The 19,658-nt window shown below is 39.1% G+C and overlaps 1 protein-coding gene across 1 annotated transcript in view; it reads left to right on the top strand.

The window, feature by feature from the left end:
* Window positions 1–19,658, top strand: part of drosha (drosha ribonuclease III) — a 166,350-nt gene that overhangs the window by 68,791 nt on the left and 77,901 nt on the right. The window contains exons 18-22 of the mRNA XM_037693767.1: window positions 9,342–9,480; window positions 9,572–9,632; window positions 9,915–9,974; window positions 14,277–14,376; window positions 18,148–18,250. Coding sequence (XP_037549695.1) covers window positions 9,342–9,480; window positions 9,572–9,632; window positions 9,915–9,974; window positions 14,277–14,376; window positions 18,148–18,250 — 463 coding nt within the window. The remainder of the gene's footprint in view (window positions 1–9,341; window positions 9,481–9,571; window positions 9,633–9,914; window positions 9,975–14,276; window positions 14,377–18,147; window positions 18,251–19,658) is intronic.

Raw genomic sequence — 19,658 nt, 5'->3', positions numbered from 1 at the left:
TATATATATATATGTATATGTATATATATGTGTATATGTATATATATGTATATGTATATATATATATGTATATATATATATATGTATGTATATGTATATGTATATATATGTATATATATATGTATATGTATATATATGTATATATATATATATATGTATATGTATATATATATATGTATATATATATATATATAAATAAATAAATTACTACTTACTACTTGTACTACTATTCCTACTTTGTGGTTTTTCACTTATCGTGGGGCTTCAGGTTATGGATCCCCCATGATAAACGAGGGACTACTGTATGTGGCTGTAAAGTATGTGTCTGTTAATTAGAAAACATTTCCTCACCTGGTAAACCAATTAGAATGTAACTCTCAGAATGTGATTATTGTATGTTCCGGTCCATCTTTTGCACATTAATTTGTGGAGTGACCCTGATTCAAGATGGCCACTTCATCTTATCAACCTGGGCATACACAAATAAAGCTATCAAGTTAATTATTTCATATAATGAGATCAAAATAATATAGGCATGGTAGTAGATGAGTGTCATCCCCAACACACACTCACAATGTCCATTTTAAACATTAGATGGAGGATAATATGCATTCAGTCATTTTTTATTTTTTCATTAAAAATATTGTAAAAAGAGGGTCATAGATCTGCTGTTGTATCATAGTTATTTAAAGTATTATAATTACTGACATACTTAACAGTTGAGGTCAGACAGGAATCCCAGTGGACTCTGATGTTTGCAGATGACATTATGCTCTGTGATAAGAATGGAACAGGTGGAAGAGAACTTGGAGAGGTAATGTTTGTAATAATTACACGAGCTAAAACAAGCATGAATAATAAGAAACAATGTAGGCCAGCAAGATTATGCAACCATTGATGAGTGCACACGACTTCCAGCCAGTGACTAATCTGCAGTCCTAGTAGCTACACCATTTGTCTTTGGTATTTCTAAAAGTGTCACTCCTTTCTCTGTTATTTTTAAAACCTAGAACTTTTAGTATTTTAAGTTAACAACATCATGAAAACTATTTTTTATACAATAACGTCATAGTTTTATAATTTTCTATACGTTTTTAATGTAGCTTCAAACATTTAATAGTTACAGTAGCCAGACAAAAACACAGTACAGCTGTCTTTGCTGTTGAAGTTGCTTGTTGTGTGAATCTTTATAATACGATGTGAATGGTCAGTTTTTTTATCTGTGTTTTTTATTTTTAGATGTCTTTTTTTCAAGCTTATAGGGTAGAGCTGGTCACTGTGTAAAGAAACACAACTTCATTTCATCTTTTTCACAAGAGATGAAAGCTGAAGATCATCTGGGAAACCAGTCAGCTGAGTGAATCTGTACAGTCCAAGTTCTTTTTTAATGTTAATCAAGGTTAACACATTACAATATCTTTAAGGTGTTTATTGTTAACATCATTTGACTTTTGTATTGGGGTGCACCGATAAATCCGCCCCGATTTCATTAATTTGGGGAAATCGAAAATCGGCCGATACTTGCATGAGGAACCGATTTGACCAATATTTTTAGTTTGAACAACAATTGTCTAAACTTCATTTATATTTCAGAGCACTACCTCATGACCAGTTAAAACAAGTTTGTATTGTTTCTAGGATGTTGTTCAGGGGTATGTGTTTCAATAAAATGAGATTGAAAATTAAAGGTGCATTATGAACTTATAACACCTGACAGTGTCGCTTATAAAACAAAATCGGAATCGGCAGCTCAGACTTTTTAGAAATCTGTGATCAGCCAGAAAACTGCAACCGGTGCACCCCTGTTATATAAATGATACAAACTGGTAAAACAGCAGAGAATGACTGTGAGTTTTTATCAGTCAGACGCTAAAAACTCAACCTGAGTTTGTACGCTCGATGCTTTCCATCACCCAGCTGCAGCAGAGCTACAAATCTTTGAAGCTCCTTCTTCTACAAGCTTCGCTGTTAAACATTTATCATTTAAAGGTTGTAATGGGGGGATTTTGAGTTGAAGAGATATATTCATGGTTGCCACATGCCCCTGCTTCTCACGTCTACTGGACCATCATCATTCCACCCAACCCCTGCTGCTTTATCCCCATTCTTCACGTTTGACCCGTGCTAACAGAACACGAGACATCTCAAAGACCCTCAATACTTTAATTATACAAGTCCTCTGCCTCTGCTTCTGTTTGTGTATCCCGTGAATTTGTATGTGTTCCGAGATGCTTTATTTGTTTTTAAATTTTTATTCATGGTGATGCATCCATGTGATTGAATTGTCCGTCTGTTTGAACTGGGGCTGCCCTGAATACAATTTCACTGTCTTTTAATATTTGCTTGTGCTTTTGAATGCATATCTGAGTGCTATGACCAAAAAAAAGTGACACATATGCCATAAGTTTGGTTTCTTATAATTCAAAGGATTAGGACTTGCCTTTAGGTTTTAGAACCAACTTGCCACAGACCCGGATTTATCCCAAATTCTTATTCTGTTCACTCTGCTACTGGTGCTACTGGTCTGCTGCCGAGACGGGAAATGAGTCAACAGATGAACTCTCTAAACGCTTGCTGCTGTCAGCTCTTAGTATAACATAATCAGCTCATTAGTGGGTCACACAGTCACACTTTAAACACGCAGAACACTTTATCTAAAGATCCAATATGCTCTTTAAAAACACATCTTAAAGCCTGCGCATTGTTTTCTTGTTAAGGGTTAATTGAAAATTCGTGTGACTTAGTTCGCTGTGGCGCCCCCTGAAGAAGGGAGCAGCCGAGAAAAGAAAAAAGTTGATTGAAAAATGAAAATTGACTATGTAAAATACAATATTGCAAAATTTTGCCTTAGCATAAGAAAATACATTGCACATGCACTTTGAAACTTAATGTGTTGCACCAGGTCCTAATGGTTTAATTCATTTTTATAAACAAAATATGATTTATTGAGAAACTATTCTTCCAAAATGTATGTAAAAATAACATCAGACCTGTGATTTAATAAACCAGGTGCCCGTGTCAACAGTAAATCTATAAAATTAGTGACTAAGACCATTTCAGAAGTTCAATTTATATATTTTTTAACCAAAACAAACATTTGAAACACATATTTAAGATTATTTAATCAATCTGAAATATACCAAACTATGTTTTGATATACCAAATGTCCCCGTTCAAACTCAAACTTTAGTTAAAACTAAACTACTCCCCCTCCGGCTCGTTTGAGGCAGTCATGGTTCAAAACATCCTGATTCAATATTCCAGGTAGAAAAATCCAACAAAGTAAAGTTAATTTAACTTGTTTGATTTTTCTACCTGGAATATTGAGCATGAATCAGGTTACTAGTACAGGGTTAGACCTTATTTTGCATCCAGAAATGCCTTATACCTGTATTTTATGTGGCTTCATCAAGGAGTTGAAAACAGTACTCGGAGTGTATTTTCTCGTGATACCGTTACACAGTTGCCACTGATTTGTCAGCAGCACATCCATGGTTAGGGCTGGGTACCTTTCTAAAAAATCTGTATCTGTACCGGTGTCGGTACCTTCACTTCCGTGTCGGTTCCTGGACGGTTCTTTTTTCGGTACCAATTTTGGAATTACTATTAATTCTAACAAGAATAAAATTACGTTACACATTACAGTACAAATTATGAATTTTATTTTTTAACTTTGGTATTTTTCTATTCCAAGCAGTTTTCTTACATTAAAACAAACATAAAATTTCCAGGTCAAAAGACCAGTTACAAACCAGTGACACGTCAGTGTCTAATGCTCACTGCTACACACTGAGGACCTTTTCACTGAACAGTTTTTCTTCAGAAAAATCAACATGTCTGCTTTCTCTGGACACAAACCAGCTGCTCCTGGCTGATGGTGTCTCCAGCAGTAGAACATGTTCACTCTGAGGCTGTAGATGATGATTATTGCACACACAGATACCTGGTTGTCAGTTTGACATATTGTCCCTCACATTCCACCAGCAGGTCACTGGATTCAATGAAGTAGGGATGATGCAGACATCTGCACCTCTGTGTCTCTGCCTAAATCTTCTCTGTGGTTCTCTGGGGTTTAGGGCTCTGATCATCTCCCTAATTGACATGAGAACAAAACATCAACAATAACATAGTTGTGTTGTTATTACTCAATAAACATTATCTAGTCTGACAGATAAAAGCTCAACTGGTCAACAAAATCCTTTACAGTTTAACTTACCTCCACCGTGCATCTCCACTGCAGAAAAAGCAGCAAACTTTTAACAGCAACGTTTGTGACTGTCCTGTGGCCCCACCTCGCTTTTCTTTTGTCCTCCTCACATCAGGGTCAGAGGCTCCTGTGAGGAGAACATTAACATAAACAGTGAACATTAGTGAACTGTTTAAGCAGCTGACTGGATGGATGAGCAGTTTTACAAGCTAAGATTTGTTACTGTCAATCTTGTTAGCTTCTGAGTTTAGCTAGCCACGTAGATAAAATAAATTTACACACTAATATCTTAAAGTTAGTGTTACATGGATCATAATTTATTTCACCGTGATGTACGTTAAGTTGCAGTTACGCTAACAAATGTAAACTCACCAGCTGAAGCACAGACACAGAGACATCCTCGGAGTTCTTTGATGAAGAGTCCAGTCGTGGACTCTCACAGGCTGACTTTAATGCTGAGAGGAGGAGGGGGGAGGCTGCTGAACTCCTCTCTCCTCGCAGAAAAACACAGAGCAACTTTCTGCTCGCGTTTTGTCGAAGCACACGTGAACCCGTCTGTGGGCGTCACCAGCACCATAGACATACATTTTAGATTAGGTATGGCAGCTCTATACAGCTCTGGATGTAATTTGGGTGTAGTCTGTTTGTCATATGTCTGGTGTTTTGCCTGCCTGCATGCTGAAACCACCTGACACGTTACAGCCAATACCGAAACTCAACACCGAAAGAAGAGTGACGTTTCAATACATACACCCACCGGTGCAGTTCGGTCGGTGCCATAAAAGAACCTCAGTTCGGTACTCAGCCCTATCCATGGTGCAAATTTCTCATTCCACCACATTCCAAAGGTGCTCAGTAGGTTTGAGATCTGGTGACTGGAGGCTGCTGAAGTCCAGTGGATTGAGACTTGTCATACCAGGCAATGTTTTTCCAGTCTCTCACTGTCCAGTTGTAGTGTCTGTGTGAAGTGTAGTCTCAGTCTCCTGTTCTTAACTGGTTGGTTCTTGATAGTCTTCTGTTGCTGTATTCCATTGGCTTCAACGTTTGACGTGTTGTGTATTCAGATATTCTGTGTACCTTAGTAGTAAAAAGTGGTTATTTTAGCTACTGTTTCTTTTAATCTCAAACATTCTCTTTGTTTTCTGATTTATGTGCACTTTTGCTATCACTGGACAGTTTTGTCTCATTCAGACTATATTAATGTATACACTTTTAAACCCATCAAACTTTTACCACAGAGCGGAGAACTGCTAGGCTGCTTCTCGTGCCGTCTTACGGCACGTCACTTTTTTCTCTTCTTTCCCCCCATACTTCCTTTCTAATAGTTTTTTTTAACCATAGAAAAATCCACAATTGCTTTTGAATTTGTCATTTTTGTGTTTAAATGCTTCAAAGCTGAAGGCCTCTTGAGTAACTATAAATATTGAAAGCTTTTCGTTAATGTTTTACACATATATCTCATTGGAGCCTGAAATTGATTTGAAGTTGGCTGAAAGGAGACAAGCGTTTTGAAAAGCAAACCCAGGAGAGGAAAGTAGTTGGGGTTTTTCTTTTTTTAATTTGAGGGATTAGTTTAACATTCCCTTAATGTAAGATTGATAACGGCTCGACATATCCTAGTGAGCCCTATCTCTTTCCTTTTTCTTCTTCACTCGAAGTGTTTGAGATATTAAGCAACGGCAGTCTTTCTAGGCACAGCAGTTTTTGTCTTCTTCTTTCAGCTGAGCTGAAAGTGGACTTGTGCTCCCCTCAGGGATATATTACCTAAAAACACAACCTTTTCTTAGCCCCCACCATAAAAATCAAGCCATTACTTTTCAGACACACACTTGCAGTATGACAAAGAAGAGGCACCCTCTCTTAATTTTCTTGAAACTTTTGCTGACCCTACATTGCTTTGCTCACATCGGAACAGTAAAACATCCTGGTGTAAGCATTACATATAAACAATGGAAAAAGTACAAGCTGAACAGGGACAGTAGTGCACATTTACCACATATTGAACAAGTTGTAGTTATTGATGGTCTTTTAAAACCTTATCTTTTTGAATTTGATAGGTTTTGAACATTACACCACCATCTGGTGTGGTGATGGCACCGAATCATTTCAGTGCATTAACTTTTGGAGTCAGTCCAACTCAAGATATTTGCCAATATTAGCCAGAACGGAAATGACTGACAGACATTGTGACAGAGTTACATGTGGTAGTAGCTGAAAGTGATGCTGTATTTCAAGCACTACCACATTTCTGAAGACCAAACAAAATTGAATATACATGTGATGTTACTGTATTTACATGGTTTGACTAAAACGGTTATAATTCTACCCCACTGATCATAAAATTAGCTTAGTTTAAAACGATACCATAGTAGTTTGTGGCCAGTATAAGATGAAAAGATATGATATGCATTCCTTCAAAGAATTTAAAGCATTTAATTTTTAAATTGTTTCAAGCAAAATGTAAAAACAAATCTTGATGTTTGCACATTGGTTTGAGGTTTTCACAGCGCAACATCTGTGTCGCTCTTATCACTTTATAGATTAGGAAAATATTTCTAAAGCACATCAAAGTTCTCCATTAGATTGTAAATCAAATAACAGGCATGGCATTTAAAGAAAACATTTTTCAATAAATGTCAGAGCAAGAGTCTGAACTTCTCCGCTGCAGTTGGGCTTTTTGAGTAGACAACAACGGCCCCTTTTTTTTTTTTTCCTGAAACAAAATATTTTGTAATCCAGATTTCAGAGTGGAGCTGTTTGGGTGTGAAACACTCCACAGATGTGTGAAATTGCACATGCATACAACAAGCGGTGCAGTCAGAAGTTTGTCTGCACTTGTGAGAGTAAATGAACAACAGTTCCATCAATAACAGAGAGCAACGTGTTTTTTTGTGCCACACACCCTTTTTTCAACATGCAGAAGCAAGCCAACAACATCCTCGGTCCAAAGGAACCTTTGTGTATACCATATTCGTGCAAATCTCCCTCTGAAAAAGTGCACCTTCATTCAGCACATATGATCATTTGTGTCATAATACAATAATTTTAAGGCAACGGTACAAAAGTTCATTATTTCCTATCTGGCAACCCTGTTTACCATGTAAACCGCAGATGCCACACTAAACATTGAAAAGACACTGTCAATCAATCGATCAGGTGGTTTCTGTAGCCCCCGCGGTGCCGAGTCATTTGAGGCAATCATTTCAATTCAGTTCAGTTTATTTATACAGCGCCAAGTCACAACAGAAGTCATCTCAGGGCACTGAACAGAAACATTCATATACACAAAAACAAGTTAACACTATTTATCCGAGGAGCAGATTTTGAGTTTAACTTCATCGCAGACTCTCATTTTGAGCAAGCATGCAGGAGACAGTGGAAAGGAAAAACTCCCTCATGAGGAATAAACCTCTAGCAGAACCAGGCTCAGGACAAGTGGCCATCTGCTTCATGGCCAAAGTGGTTCAAAATATCCTGATTCATGCTCAATAATCCAGGTAGAAAAATCTAATAAAATTGAGTTGGATTAATGATCTTGAATTAGGATGTTTTGAACCTTGTTGGCCACCATGGCCTCAAACGACTTGGTGGACTACAGAAACCACATGAGCACCATCAACCTGGTTGACGCACTATGTTAAGATGCTACTTGCATTTATAAGAGTTGTGAGTTTGTTGTGGCTCCCGACTGATGAAGTCTTTTGGATGAAAGACAAAACTTTTCAACAAACACAAACCATCCAGAGGACCTGACTTAACTTTGTTAGCTATCATACTGATAGTCACTATTTTTGCTGGTTTTTAGGAAATCATTATTCAGAAAAAAATGGGACATTTCATTAATGCAAATGAGTTTGGAAGCTGCCAAATTCTTCTAATCCTCAAACTATTTGTCTCACTGGGATGGCAATCTAAAAGGTGACCTCAGATTTGTTGTCTTAGAGCTGTAACTGTAATGTATTGCAGATTATAGAATTGGCAACAGCCTTTCTCCTTTCTGCAGTCTTTCACCATCTGTGATGAAGAATCTAAATAAGCTTTCAGATGGAGAAGCTTAGTAGAGACACATTTCTTGTATTTTAGTAGTGGAAGGAGAAATACCAGGGTATAGAAAAACAACAAGGAAAAGGTATGTATTCAGTAATTTTATGTGTGTTTTCTCATCCCTGTCTGTTTATTAATTATAATAAGTACCGTTTTATTCATGGCCAAACAGAAACGATGTTGGGAAAGTATAAATATCAAAAATCGACCAACACAGACGAAAAGTTAATAAAGAAGTCGCAAAGAAAATAACATTTAAATAAAAAGGAAGAAAAGTATTTTCCCAACATGCAGTTTTCCACTCTTTTGCCAAGCTAGTCTGTGTTGGTGCCATCTAGGAATAAAATAAAATAACTGCTTTTCTGTAACATTTTCTATAACATTGCAACATAAATCTGATTATACGCCAGGCTCACTTGTACACGACATGTGAATCGCCCACAACCTCAATCTGAACTGCAGAGGTCACATTGTTGGACATGCCTGCACTGCAGTAGAAGATGTACAAGCTGCTCAGTTGTTCAGAGCAAAGAGCCATTTTATTAAATAAATAAAAACATTGCCTATTTGATAGGTGCACCTATTTTATCCAGCCTGTAGTTACTGTATCATATTTTCCCATCTGAAGTTTTATTGTTTCTTAATGAAGAGATGAAACGTTAATGGGTCCGTGTTGAAGTTCCCAACAAAATGCAAAGGTGCGGCTGTAGAAATGTGACTGGGATGCTGTGGCCCCAAGGAGGGGAAGGTACAGAGATATTCTTGAACCTGTTTGAAAAAGCAACAACTTTGTCCAATTTTTAATGCGTTTGAAGAAAATTTACAGATGTTTGTTGCACAGTGTAACTAATTAAGGAAGGAGCTGAAACTCTGGGTCTGTTGTGTTTGAACGGTCAGTGTGGGTCATAGCTGCGCACCGTCACATTCCAGGGACTATTCTCTAAGGGCAGGTAATAAAACACCTAAACTGCAGTGAAATTAGATTCCAGGTTGTGCACCTTGCATGTAGTTTTGACATTCTTGAAGTCCAAGAAAGAGTCTTCTATTTTGTAAAAAAAAGTTTAAAAAGAGTGCTAATGTTCCCTTTCAGCTTGCGATGACTCACCCCAGCCACCACCTCAACTTTGGCATGAATCCTGATCACGCTCGCAACTCGCTGTCCAACTGTGGTATCCGTCAGCCGAAGTATGGGGACAGGAAGGTCCACCACATGTACATGAGAAAAAAAGGTCCATTTATATTCAGCTGCTTCTTTTTGCTCTTCATTTTTTTAGTCATGGTGCCTAACCCTTCCACGATGTGGCTCGTTTATCTTTTCAGGAATCAACACGTTGATTAACATCATGTCTCGTTTGGGGCAGGATGACCCTTCTCCTTCCAGGTGGGATACCTGCAGGCACATATCTGTTCATGCTATCAGCGACCACAGGCACAATCAAAGGGATGAATCTTGTGATTAATATACCTGGCAGGCCTGCTGACAAGAAAATTAACTTTAACTGTGGAAGGAAGGCGTATCGCAGAGGGAAATGAAATGAGCTAATTTTAAGGGCAACGGCTGCTTATTATTGGATGTGAGCTGTAGTTATTCTCAGATCCAGTGTGTCTGTCTTTCCTCACATCTCCACCTCTTTTCTCTTCCATCTCCTCTTCACCTCTACAGGATCAATCACAACGAGAGACTGGAGTTCCTCGGGGATGCTGTTGTCGAGTTCCTCACCAGGTGAGACCACGCGTCTTTGATAGACGCAGGCGCTAATTGAAGCTGAATGCAACACTGTCGGCCTTTCTGTCTTTTTTTTTCTTTCCCTTCGCACCCTCTCACTTCGTTTCCTTCCATCTTTCTCATTGTCTACGTTTCCTTGTCTGTCACAGCCGCACTCTTCTCCATGCTTTCGCCTCATTCGAGACACTGATTCACCAGTAATTGGAACTGGATATAAGCACCCCACCATTTCCTCACCCCTCACTGTATCCCCCAATTTATTTCAACAGCCAGAAATTCTTCATGACAACTTGCAATTAGCTGTCTTGAATTGCTGTCAGGATTGCTGACTGTGTTATTGACTCCCAGGTGAGTGAGGACGTTACTGCCCAGCACTTACCTAAGCACACTGCTAATTATACATGTGTGTGTATTTATAGATGATATTAATCTCACACACTACCAAGCAAATCAGCTGGCTACATGTCCGCTTACTGTACCAACGCCACCTCCTTTAAGACGAAACAACTGCAGCAAAACAAAAAGAAAAATACTTTTTGAATGATTTGTCTCCAATAGAAACGTTGTAACCTGTAAAGTGCATTCAACCTTTATTTATACAGGTTAGTGTCACTGAGCCTCGAAGACTCATTCACAAGAGATCTGGTTTAACAAAGAATGACGACAACTGGGGGTGCACCAATTGCAGTTTTCTGGCCGATCGCCGATTTCTAAAAAGTCTGAGCTGCCGATTCCGATTTTGGTCGATACCGATTTTGTTTTGAAGCGACACTTGTCAGGTGTTATCAGGTCACAATGCACCTTCGATTTTCCAATATTATTTTCTTGAAAAACATGCCCTTGAACAATATCCTAGAAACAATGCAAACTTGTTTTAACTGGCCATGAGGCAGTGCTCTGAAATATGAATGAAGTTCAGACAATTGTTGTTAAAACACTAAAAAAGGGTCAAATCGGCTTCTCGTGTAAGTATCGGTTGACTTAAGATTTCCCAAAATTAAAGAAATCGGGGCCGATTTATCGTTGCGCCCCTAATGACAACAGTAGACAACAATGACCAACAGTAGTCATAAAAGAAAACATATAAATTGAGAAAAATATTAACACATCATTGGCCATGTTTAAATAACTAAGCCGTTCTGTGTTTTTTTTTTTTAATATACTACACCTGCAAATACCATAGGAAGTTTTCCAGAAATGTATAGCAGTATTGTGCTTTTTCTGGTATTCTGGACCACTTCAAGTCAAAGCTACAGCACATTTAAATACATCGTTTGATGACCAAACTGTTGTACAAAGTTTAAAATCAAATATAACTGCAGGTGAACTCAATGCAATAAAAATGCCAAATAACACAGAGACCTATGTTAAATAAAATAAACTTAAATAAGAACATCTAATGAAGTAAAATCAAGAACACTTGTTTAGCTTTAACTGAAAACATCAACTACAGATTGATTTTCCTCACAGTTGTAACACCAACAGTTTGAACAGCATGCGGACAAATATTCCCTCTTTTTTCTTTAGGCTCCTTCACAAGACGACTCGGTCCAGGACTGAAATGCCTCCTGGCTGCCTCGCTTTTGACTTTTTAATGAACAGATGCGGCAGTGGGGGTCGAAGCCAGCCCACCCCTGGACTGGTAGTAACAGAGGTGAAATAGTCGATATGTGAAAGTAAGCCGGCGTCGCAGCTCAATAATGTGATAATCTGATGACAGTTGTGTGCATCTGCCAAGTCCATTAACAAATATTTATTACCGAGGGAATATTGATGGTGACCCACATCAACTTCATAGTTTAAAGAAAAAAATTAATAAAAAATCAGTTAATCACAAAGCGGCTCGCTAAACTGAGTAAATTCATTACATTTTGTGAATGACGTGAGGTAGACGTAGTGTTGCTGACGCATTACGTCATCACAGCTGAGTTCTGCTCCGTGCCTCTGTTCGTTCTGCATTGCTTGCTTCATTTCTGAGGGCTCGGTCTGTGTGGTGAGTGCAGCCCCATCAGTGATTTATGAACGGCCAGAGGGAGGATAAAGAGGGACTGGTCCATGCTCCAGTTTTGCAGAACCGTTTTATGAAAGAGCCTGTTGTTGGGACGTAAAGCTGCTGGACTCGCTTTACAGAAGCTGCCATCTTGTATTTTTGGATGCATGAGCAGCGTACTGTGCATTGAATTAAAACATAATTCTGTTCTTCTTTATCAATTTTAACCTGAACGTTTCTTACCTGTTTTATTTATTTATTTATTTATTTTTCACTGTTCAGTGTCACACTTGGCACGGTGGCTCACTTGGTAGAGCAGTTACCTCTCAGCCAGGTCGCCGGTTCAAATCTCGGATGGGGGCCTTTCTGGGTGGAGTTTGCATGTTCTCTCCGTACATGTGTGGGTTTTCTCCGGGTACTCCAGTTTCCTCCCACAGACTAAAAACATGCATGTTAGACTGATTGGTAACTCTAAATTGTCCCTAGGTGTGCATGAAAGAGTGAATGGTTGTTTGTCTCGTTTGTCTCTATGTGTCCTTGTGATGGACTGGAGACATGTCCAGGGTGTCCCCCGCCTCTTACACAGTCCTGGCTGGATATGGGCACCAGTGACCCCTGCAACCCAAAAAGAAAGCAGTGGGTAAAGCTAATGGATGTCTGGATGGATGTTCACTGTCAGTTGAGACAAATTTCTTCGATCAACATACAAACAAATTGACCTCTTAAATCTACCAATGACTCCCTTTATAATCAATCAATCAATCAATTAATAAATAAATGGCATCTACATTGTCCTTTTCAAGAATCCTAATCCGTTAACCTCTAGTCCGGTCCGTCATATGTTTCAGTTCCAGTGTTACAACGAGGTCACTTAGCCTCTGTTTCTCAAGAGATCTCAGGTCATGTTTGTCTTTTCCTTCCCCATTGTCCTCCCACCTCTGCCTGGCTTTTTGGACTGTTAGCATCTGACGAGACACGCTTGGCCTACGCTCCGGCCCCCTGAATTATTTATCAGCCTCTTGTCCAGTTAAATGGCTACAGCAAAGCCAGCCAGCTGCTGCTTGCGGGCTGCCCTTAGAGGCTCTCTGTGCCTCTGCTGTCCAGCCAACAGAATGTTTTGCACATTAGAATGGCCCCCAACTTACAACAAGGGAGGGGTTAGTGCTGAACAGAGGGGGCCCACAGGGTCATCAGATGATGTTAAAAATAAATCTCACAGGGTCCTTTTCATATACAGTGCCTTGTGAAAGAATTCGCCCCCCTTGACTTTTTCAACCTTTTGCCACATTTCAGGCTTCAAACATAAAAATATAAAATTTAATATATATATATATATTTTTTTTCTCCATCTGAAAGCTCTTCAACAGTTTAAATTTGTAATAATTTGTTTAATTCAATTATGTTTATTTAAAGTCAGTTCCCAACAAAAGTAACATAATTCTTTACGCTCATCTTTTGATTAAAAGTCTTTCTAGATATTGTTTAATTTTTTTATTTAGTTATCTTTTAAGCCACCGAGCCAAAGAACTAGTATTTAAGGACATGGTGCCCTGAAACACGCTCTGCTAACTTTTGATTTGATTGACTTACTGTTAGTGTTATTGTTTATTAAAACTTTACAGCTTTATCTGAAGACAAGTTTCTTTATGAATATTATTTTTGTCCTTAATTTATCCATCTGCTTGGAGTTGGCAAACAGCTGACACTTCCATCAAACCGTTCACCTCCAGTGTAATTACTTTTCATTACTTCATTACTTTGCGTTTTTCTTTTTTTATTCCAAGTTTTTTGTTTGTTTGTTTGTTTGTTTTGCAGCAAGACCACAATCTCCTACCACATGGACCTCTTGTGAATTAATCAAACAGGACACCACCTGCTTACCTCTCTGTGCATTGATTAGAAATGACTGAATTAAATGGCCTGTTTTAAATCAAATGAAATCAAATGACACGCTGTGGTTACGGAGACGTTGGACCATAATGAAAATGGAGCCGGCTCATCGGGGAACCCAGCTGTGGAACCACTGAAGCGTCCGAGACCACTTTTGGGTTCCAGCACAGACCTGGAGATCGCTTTAGAAACTTAATTAGTTGGTCTTGGAGAATCTGGCAACTGTAGAATGATGCGATCGAATCACAGTATTTTTACTTATTGTACACATTATGGGCTGATTTTATGGCTGTCTTTGTTAATCTGTCCCCACGTGCCAGTCACGTTTCTCTTATTAGCTTCTTCATTGTATTCAAATCAGAAATGCAGACGGCAGGCTAATTAAATTACATAACACATTTCTGTCTGTTTGTTTGCAGTGTCCATCTCTATTACCTGTTTCCCAGTTTGGAGGAGGGTGGCCTGGCAACCTACAGGACCGCCATCGTTCAGAACCAGCACTTGGCCATGCTCGCCAAGGTAACTTTCCCCCCGCCTGCTCATAACGGAGCATTTCTCTGCAGGTGAAAGTGTGTGATGTCTCCAGAGTGACATGAGGACATGTTCGAGACAGTCTTATTGTCTTCTCTCCTGATGTTATGACTTTGCTACTTTCTTCAGTGCTCACAGGGGAAAAGAGTAATTTGTCTCACTGCCATCCGAACCCATCTTTTTGCCCCCTCCGGTCTGTAAATGGAGTTAAAAGGTTGTTGTTTTGGAAACTGGTGCGACTGGGGTCCCCGTGGACCCCTGGAGGTCTTCCTGAATCACTCCTCAGTTCCTGTTATCACACCCTCCACCCTCCTTACTTCCCTGTTCTCTCGCTGGCAGCCCGGCAGCACTCACTGGCATGGTTTGTAAAGAACACAACAATAATTGTCCCGTGATGTGGAGAAACCAATTAAAAACTTCAATCTTTCATGTCGCTCCCCGCTGAATACAAAGATGCAGCCGCCCGAATCTGCATTAGTGCTGTGTAGCAGTTTGGCATGTTTCAATCTGCCGCTCGCGGGAAAAGTGAGCGTGATACAGTGTTCAGCGTTGCCAAGTTGTTTACCAAGTTCCTCTAAAGCCGTCTGCTGAAGAACGCTCGCAATTATCTTTCAAAAACTATCTTCAGCGTGCAAAGGCACAATCCGCCACTTCACTTGGAAGGCTTAAAAGTCAGAACGGGTTCCCTCGGAGTTGGAGTGTTTGTGATTTTAATTTGCGTGTGCAATCACGGGGGGTGGGATACCACCAACAGTTATCAGCATAATTAAAAAGCACCCTGGCTATTTCTTTGTCTGTAGTCAGTAAAGTCAAGTTGGGCTACTTTTTCTCCGGGCCCAGAGACTTGATGGACTGCAGTCACCCTCAACCCACCTCTCATTTACAATATAATAAATAACGTGCAGGTTCCAAGGCTCATTATTTAGTTTGCCTTTCTGCATTCTTGTACACTTTTATTGCATCACAACTAAGGGTGCACGGCTCCGATTCCCTTAATTTTGGGAGATAGGAGATTGACCGATACTTGCACGAGAAAACAATTTTATCGATTTTTTTATTTATTTCTAGTTTTAGCAACAATTGTCTAAACTTCATTTATATTTCAGAGCGCTACCTCGTGGCCAGTTAAAACAAGTTTTATTGTTTCTAGGATATTGTTCAAGAGTATGCTTTTGATTAAAATAAGATTGGAAAATTGAAGGTGCATTGTGACAAGTTAACACCTAGGGGTGGGCGATACGGCTCAAATATAATATCGTGATATTTCAGAGCATTCTGACGTTAACAATACATTTTGTGATCTAACAACAACAACAACAAAAAAAAATCAGTTATTCATTTGACAAAATTAACTTAACATGTTGCTTTGCAGTATTATATAAAAACTAAACAAAACAACAAGGGTTAATTTTACTGAAATTACTTTATTTAGTAAAGTATTCAGTCTCAAAGTATATATATATAAAAAAAAAAAAAATCTGTCTGTTATTTAGATTGAAAAAGTCTGCACAAAATATAGATCAACAAAATCCACCACCAAAACTAAAGTGCAGGTGAAGTTTCCCAAAATAACTGAATAAAATGAAGCTTAAGATCTGTGAGCATAAATTTATCATACAACAAAAATATATGTTTCCTCTAAATGAGCTGTAACTTCCAGAACTTGTAACAAGGTGATCGTCTGAGCCTGAAGCTCGTGGAGTTTCAGCTTCCTCTGTTCCTGCAGGAATGATTCATTTCTCTGATGCTCCGTCTCTGATCACCTGACTCTGTTCTGGGTCCATGGACTGTGGATCTAAGAGACACAGCTGAGCTGTGCATTGTTTGTTTTTAGCTTTTTAGCTAGCTAGTATTGCACACAGCTAATTAGCATTACACCAGTACCGACAGGGTGGTTAGGCGGTGCACAGTTCGGTTCGGTAGTTCAGCGCTCTCGGTTCTGTTAACTGGGCGGGGCGCCGCTTGTATAATGGTAGAGGAAACTGACATATTTACGTCATGAAATTAGCATATCGTGATATAATTTATTTTCCCGGGCAAGCTTTTTTTTTTAAAACCGGTATTATTGTGAACGATATGATATGGCTCAGCCCTAATAACATCTGACAGTGTCACTTATAAAATAAAATCTGTATCGGCCAAAATCGGAATGGGCAGGTCAGGCTTTTTAAAAATCAGTGATCGGCCAGAAAACTGCAGTCTGTGCGCCTCTAATCACAACTGGCTTCTTTTACCTTAATCAGCTTTTTTTTTTTCTTGAAAGGTAATTGAAAACAAAAATCCTAATGCAGAACAAAGACTTCAAATTTTGACAACGTTGTGAAAATTAGTCTTTTAATAATCAGTAATCAGACAGGCTTGAGTAAAATTTTACATGTAAGACAGAATATATAGAAGAGGTTTGAAAAGGAATTAAACAATAAGTTTGACATGCAAGCTGAAACATCCGTCCATTATCTTTGCCCACTTCTTCTTATTCGGGTCACATCCAGCAGTCACAGTGCGAGAGGCGTGGGACAACCTGGACAGTCCATCACAGGGACACATAGAGACAAATGAGACAAACAACTATTCACTCTCTCTCTCTCACCTAGGGACAATTCAGAGTTACCATCAGTCTAACATGCATGTTTTTGGTCTGTGGGAGGAAACAGGAGTACCCGGAGAAAACCCACGCATGCACGGAGAGAACATGCAAACCACCCAGAAAGGCCCCTGTACCAGGATTTGAACCAACACCCTTGGTCCAGCAACCTTCTGACTGAGAGGCAACAGCTCTACCAGCTGTGCCACCGTGCTGCCTAAGCTTAAACAGCTGCTGTGTTATAGCTGATGATGGTGCTGGAAATTTAAATCTGGAGGTTTTTTGTGGCAAACAGGAAAATTATCTAATCCTTTTTTTATTAATATAATTTTTATTTAACAGCAAAAATAATAGATTGCACTGTCATTATTTTTAATAAGAAATAAAGTTCAAAATCAGTTTGTGTAAAATAAGCTCCACCTGATTACCCAGAGTCTTGTAAAACCATCTTTAGCACCAGTATCACAGTATAAGACAGTATCACACATGGTCATGGGGGACTTTGGCCCATTCAAAAAACAGTATTGCATCATTTCTTTAAAAATACTATCAATTGTTAAAAAAGAAAAAAGAACTTGACACTGAAATTTGCATCATACTTTCAGTTTTATCTTACCAACCTCTATAACTGAATCATGAACATCTTAAAGTTGAATCTCCATATTGTCAGTAGTAGGTTTTCAGTAAAAGTAATAGAAATTAAATTTCACGTTCCCTCAAAATTCAGGTCAAACACCCTTTTTGTTTCATGTATATCATCTGTGATACTGTAGACCAGTAAAAAAATAAAAAAAGCAACTTTTCAGACTGTATGAAGGTCGCTGCTGTTCTATTTCACATTTCATCTTGGGATTATCTGCTTTGTGTGTGTCTGTGTTTGTGTGTGCATGCATTCACTTGTATGTGAATGTTTCTTCTCCGGTTGGTCTTCGTGCGTCATGCCACAGCTGGACTACACACGAGCACATCTGTCAGTGCCATGAAGTAGAACCTTTTCTAGTGAGGGCAGGCAATCTTTTCCATTTCCCTTGAGTTTTTCAGTGGTCTTTTTTATAACACTGCCTTCCTACAGAGAGCCAATAAAAATGTGCAATAAGATAGTGCTTTTTTTTAAGTAGCTATTACCGAGGTGTCCGTGGCAGCCTGCTGATATAAATGTGTCTTTTCTTTTCCAGAAACTGGAGTTGGATCGCTTCATGCTCTACGCTCACGGTCCCGACCTGTGCCGGGAGTCGGACCTGCGACACGCTATGGCCAACTGCTTCGAAGCTCTCATTGGTGAGATTCCCTCGAGATGCAGACACAGATGAGGAAGATCCTAGAAGAACAAGAGGAAATAAACATTTAGTAAACTACATGCAACACTATTATTCAAAGAAAAGATTCAAACTTAGATCTGTTTGTCAAATACATCAGCACATTCTCTACACCTATTTTATTTATATTTCTCTTAAGCAGCCAGACTTGTAATGTTAAAATGACTGTAATCAATAGTTTTTTAGGCTTTCTAAATGTCTTTTGAGGCTTTTCTTTGAGATTTGGCTGCTTTTTCTCTCATTTTCAGTCCAGTCCTTTTACCTGACATCATATTGTGCAGCTTAGAAAGAAAATGAGGACGGTGGACAAGTGAAGGACAAACATGCATCAGGCTTTAAAACCATAACAGCAAATGAACAGTGTCCTAAAATCATGTCTTAAAAAAAATAAAACCCGGGGAAAAACTTTTAAACAAAAACTGGACCCAGGTTCTGAGAGATGCCTCATCATTCAGCTGATTGTCTCGTGTATGCTAACTTTGCAGCTCATACGATGTTGGGTAGTGTCACACAGGACTGCAACTGTTGCACATTAGTGGGCAACTCCAAATTGCAAAAGCAATATGTAATGTTTTTGTTGCAGTCTCAATAACTTCTCAGTTTTTGTGACCCGTGAGCTGTGCAGTTGCATTTTAAGAGACTAGTGTTAGAAAATCACAACATATTTTTGTGTACACACAGAATTTGCATTTCAGGTCATGCACATGATTTTGCCGTCCACATATTAAACTACTTGGCCGACTTTGTACCCACCATGTCTGCCACCCCAACATCCATGATTTAATCCAGATAGAGTCCTTGCAGGTCACAAAATACAGCTCTTCCTCTCTTGAGATGGACTGGAGACACCGATGATGCCTTTGTGGTTATTTTGAGAGGAAACTTGTAGCACAATTTTTTGAATATGTTCAAAACTCAAGTGGCATGGCTGCACACCTCTGCAACTCAAGCAAAACTATATAGAACCCCTGGAAATGTCAAACGTGCTCTGGAGATGTTCTCATGAAGGCCATTCACCAACTAGTGAGATTCAAGTTCAGTTCAAGTTCAAGAATCTTTATTATCCCCATGGGGCAATTTGTTTCACAGTCAGTAGGCACAGAAAACATCCACACTACACCAGACATTGAGACATTAAAATAACAGAAATGATCACTGTTCATTGAGAAGACTGAGCTCTACAGGGATGAATGAGTTTTTCAGTCTGTTCATTCTAAATCTGGGCAGCAGATACCTGCGTCCACATGAAGCAACCTGAACTCACCATGGAGTGGATGATCAGGATCTGCCAGAATCAGCCTGATCTTGTTCACTGGCCTCGCCTTGTGTAGGTCAGTGAGGTTGTGTAGGTCAGTGAGGTTGTGTAGGTC

The sequence above is a fragment of the Nematolebias whitei genome, chromosome 20 (assembly GCF_014905685.2).
Source record: "Nematolebias whitei isolate Nwh7 chromosome 20, NemWhi1, whole genome shotgun sequence".
NCBI classification, from domain to species: domain Eukaryota; kingdom Metazoa; phylum Chordata; class Actinopteri; order Cyprinodontiformes; family Rivulidae; genus Nematolebias; species Nematolebias whitei.
The sequence above is the reverse complement of the archived record's forward strand: the minus strand, read 5'-3'. Positions and strand labels throughout refer to the sequence as shown.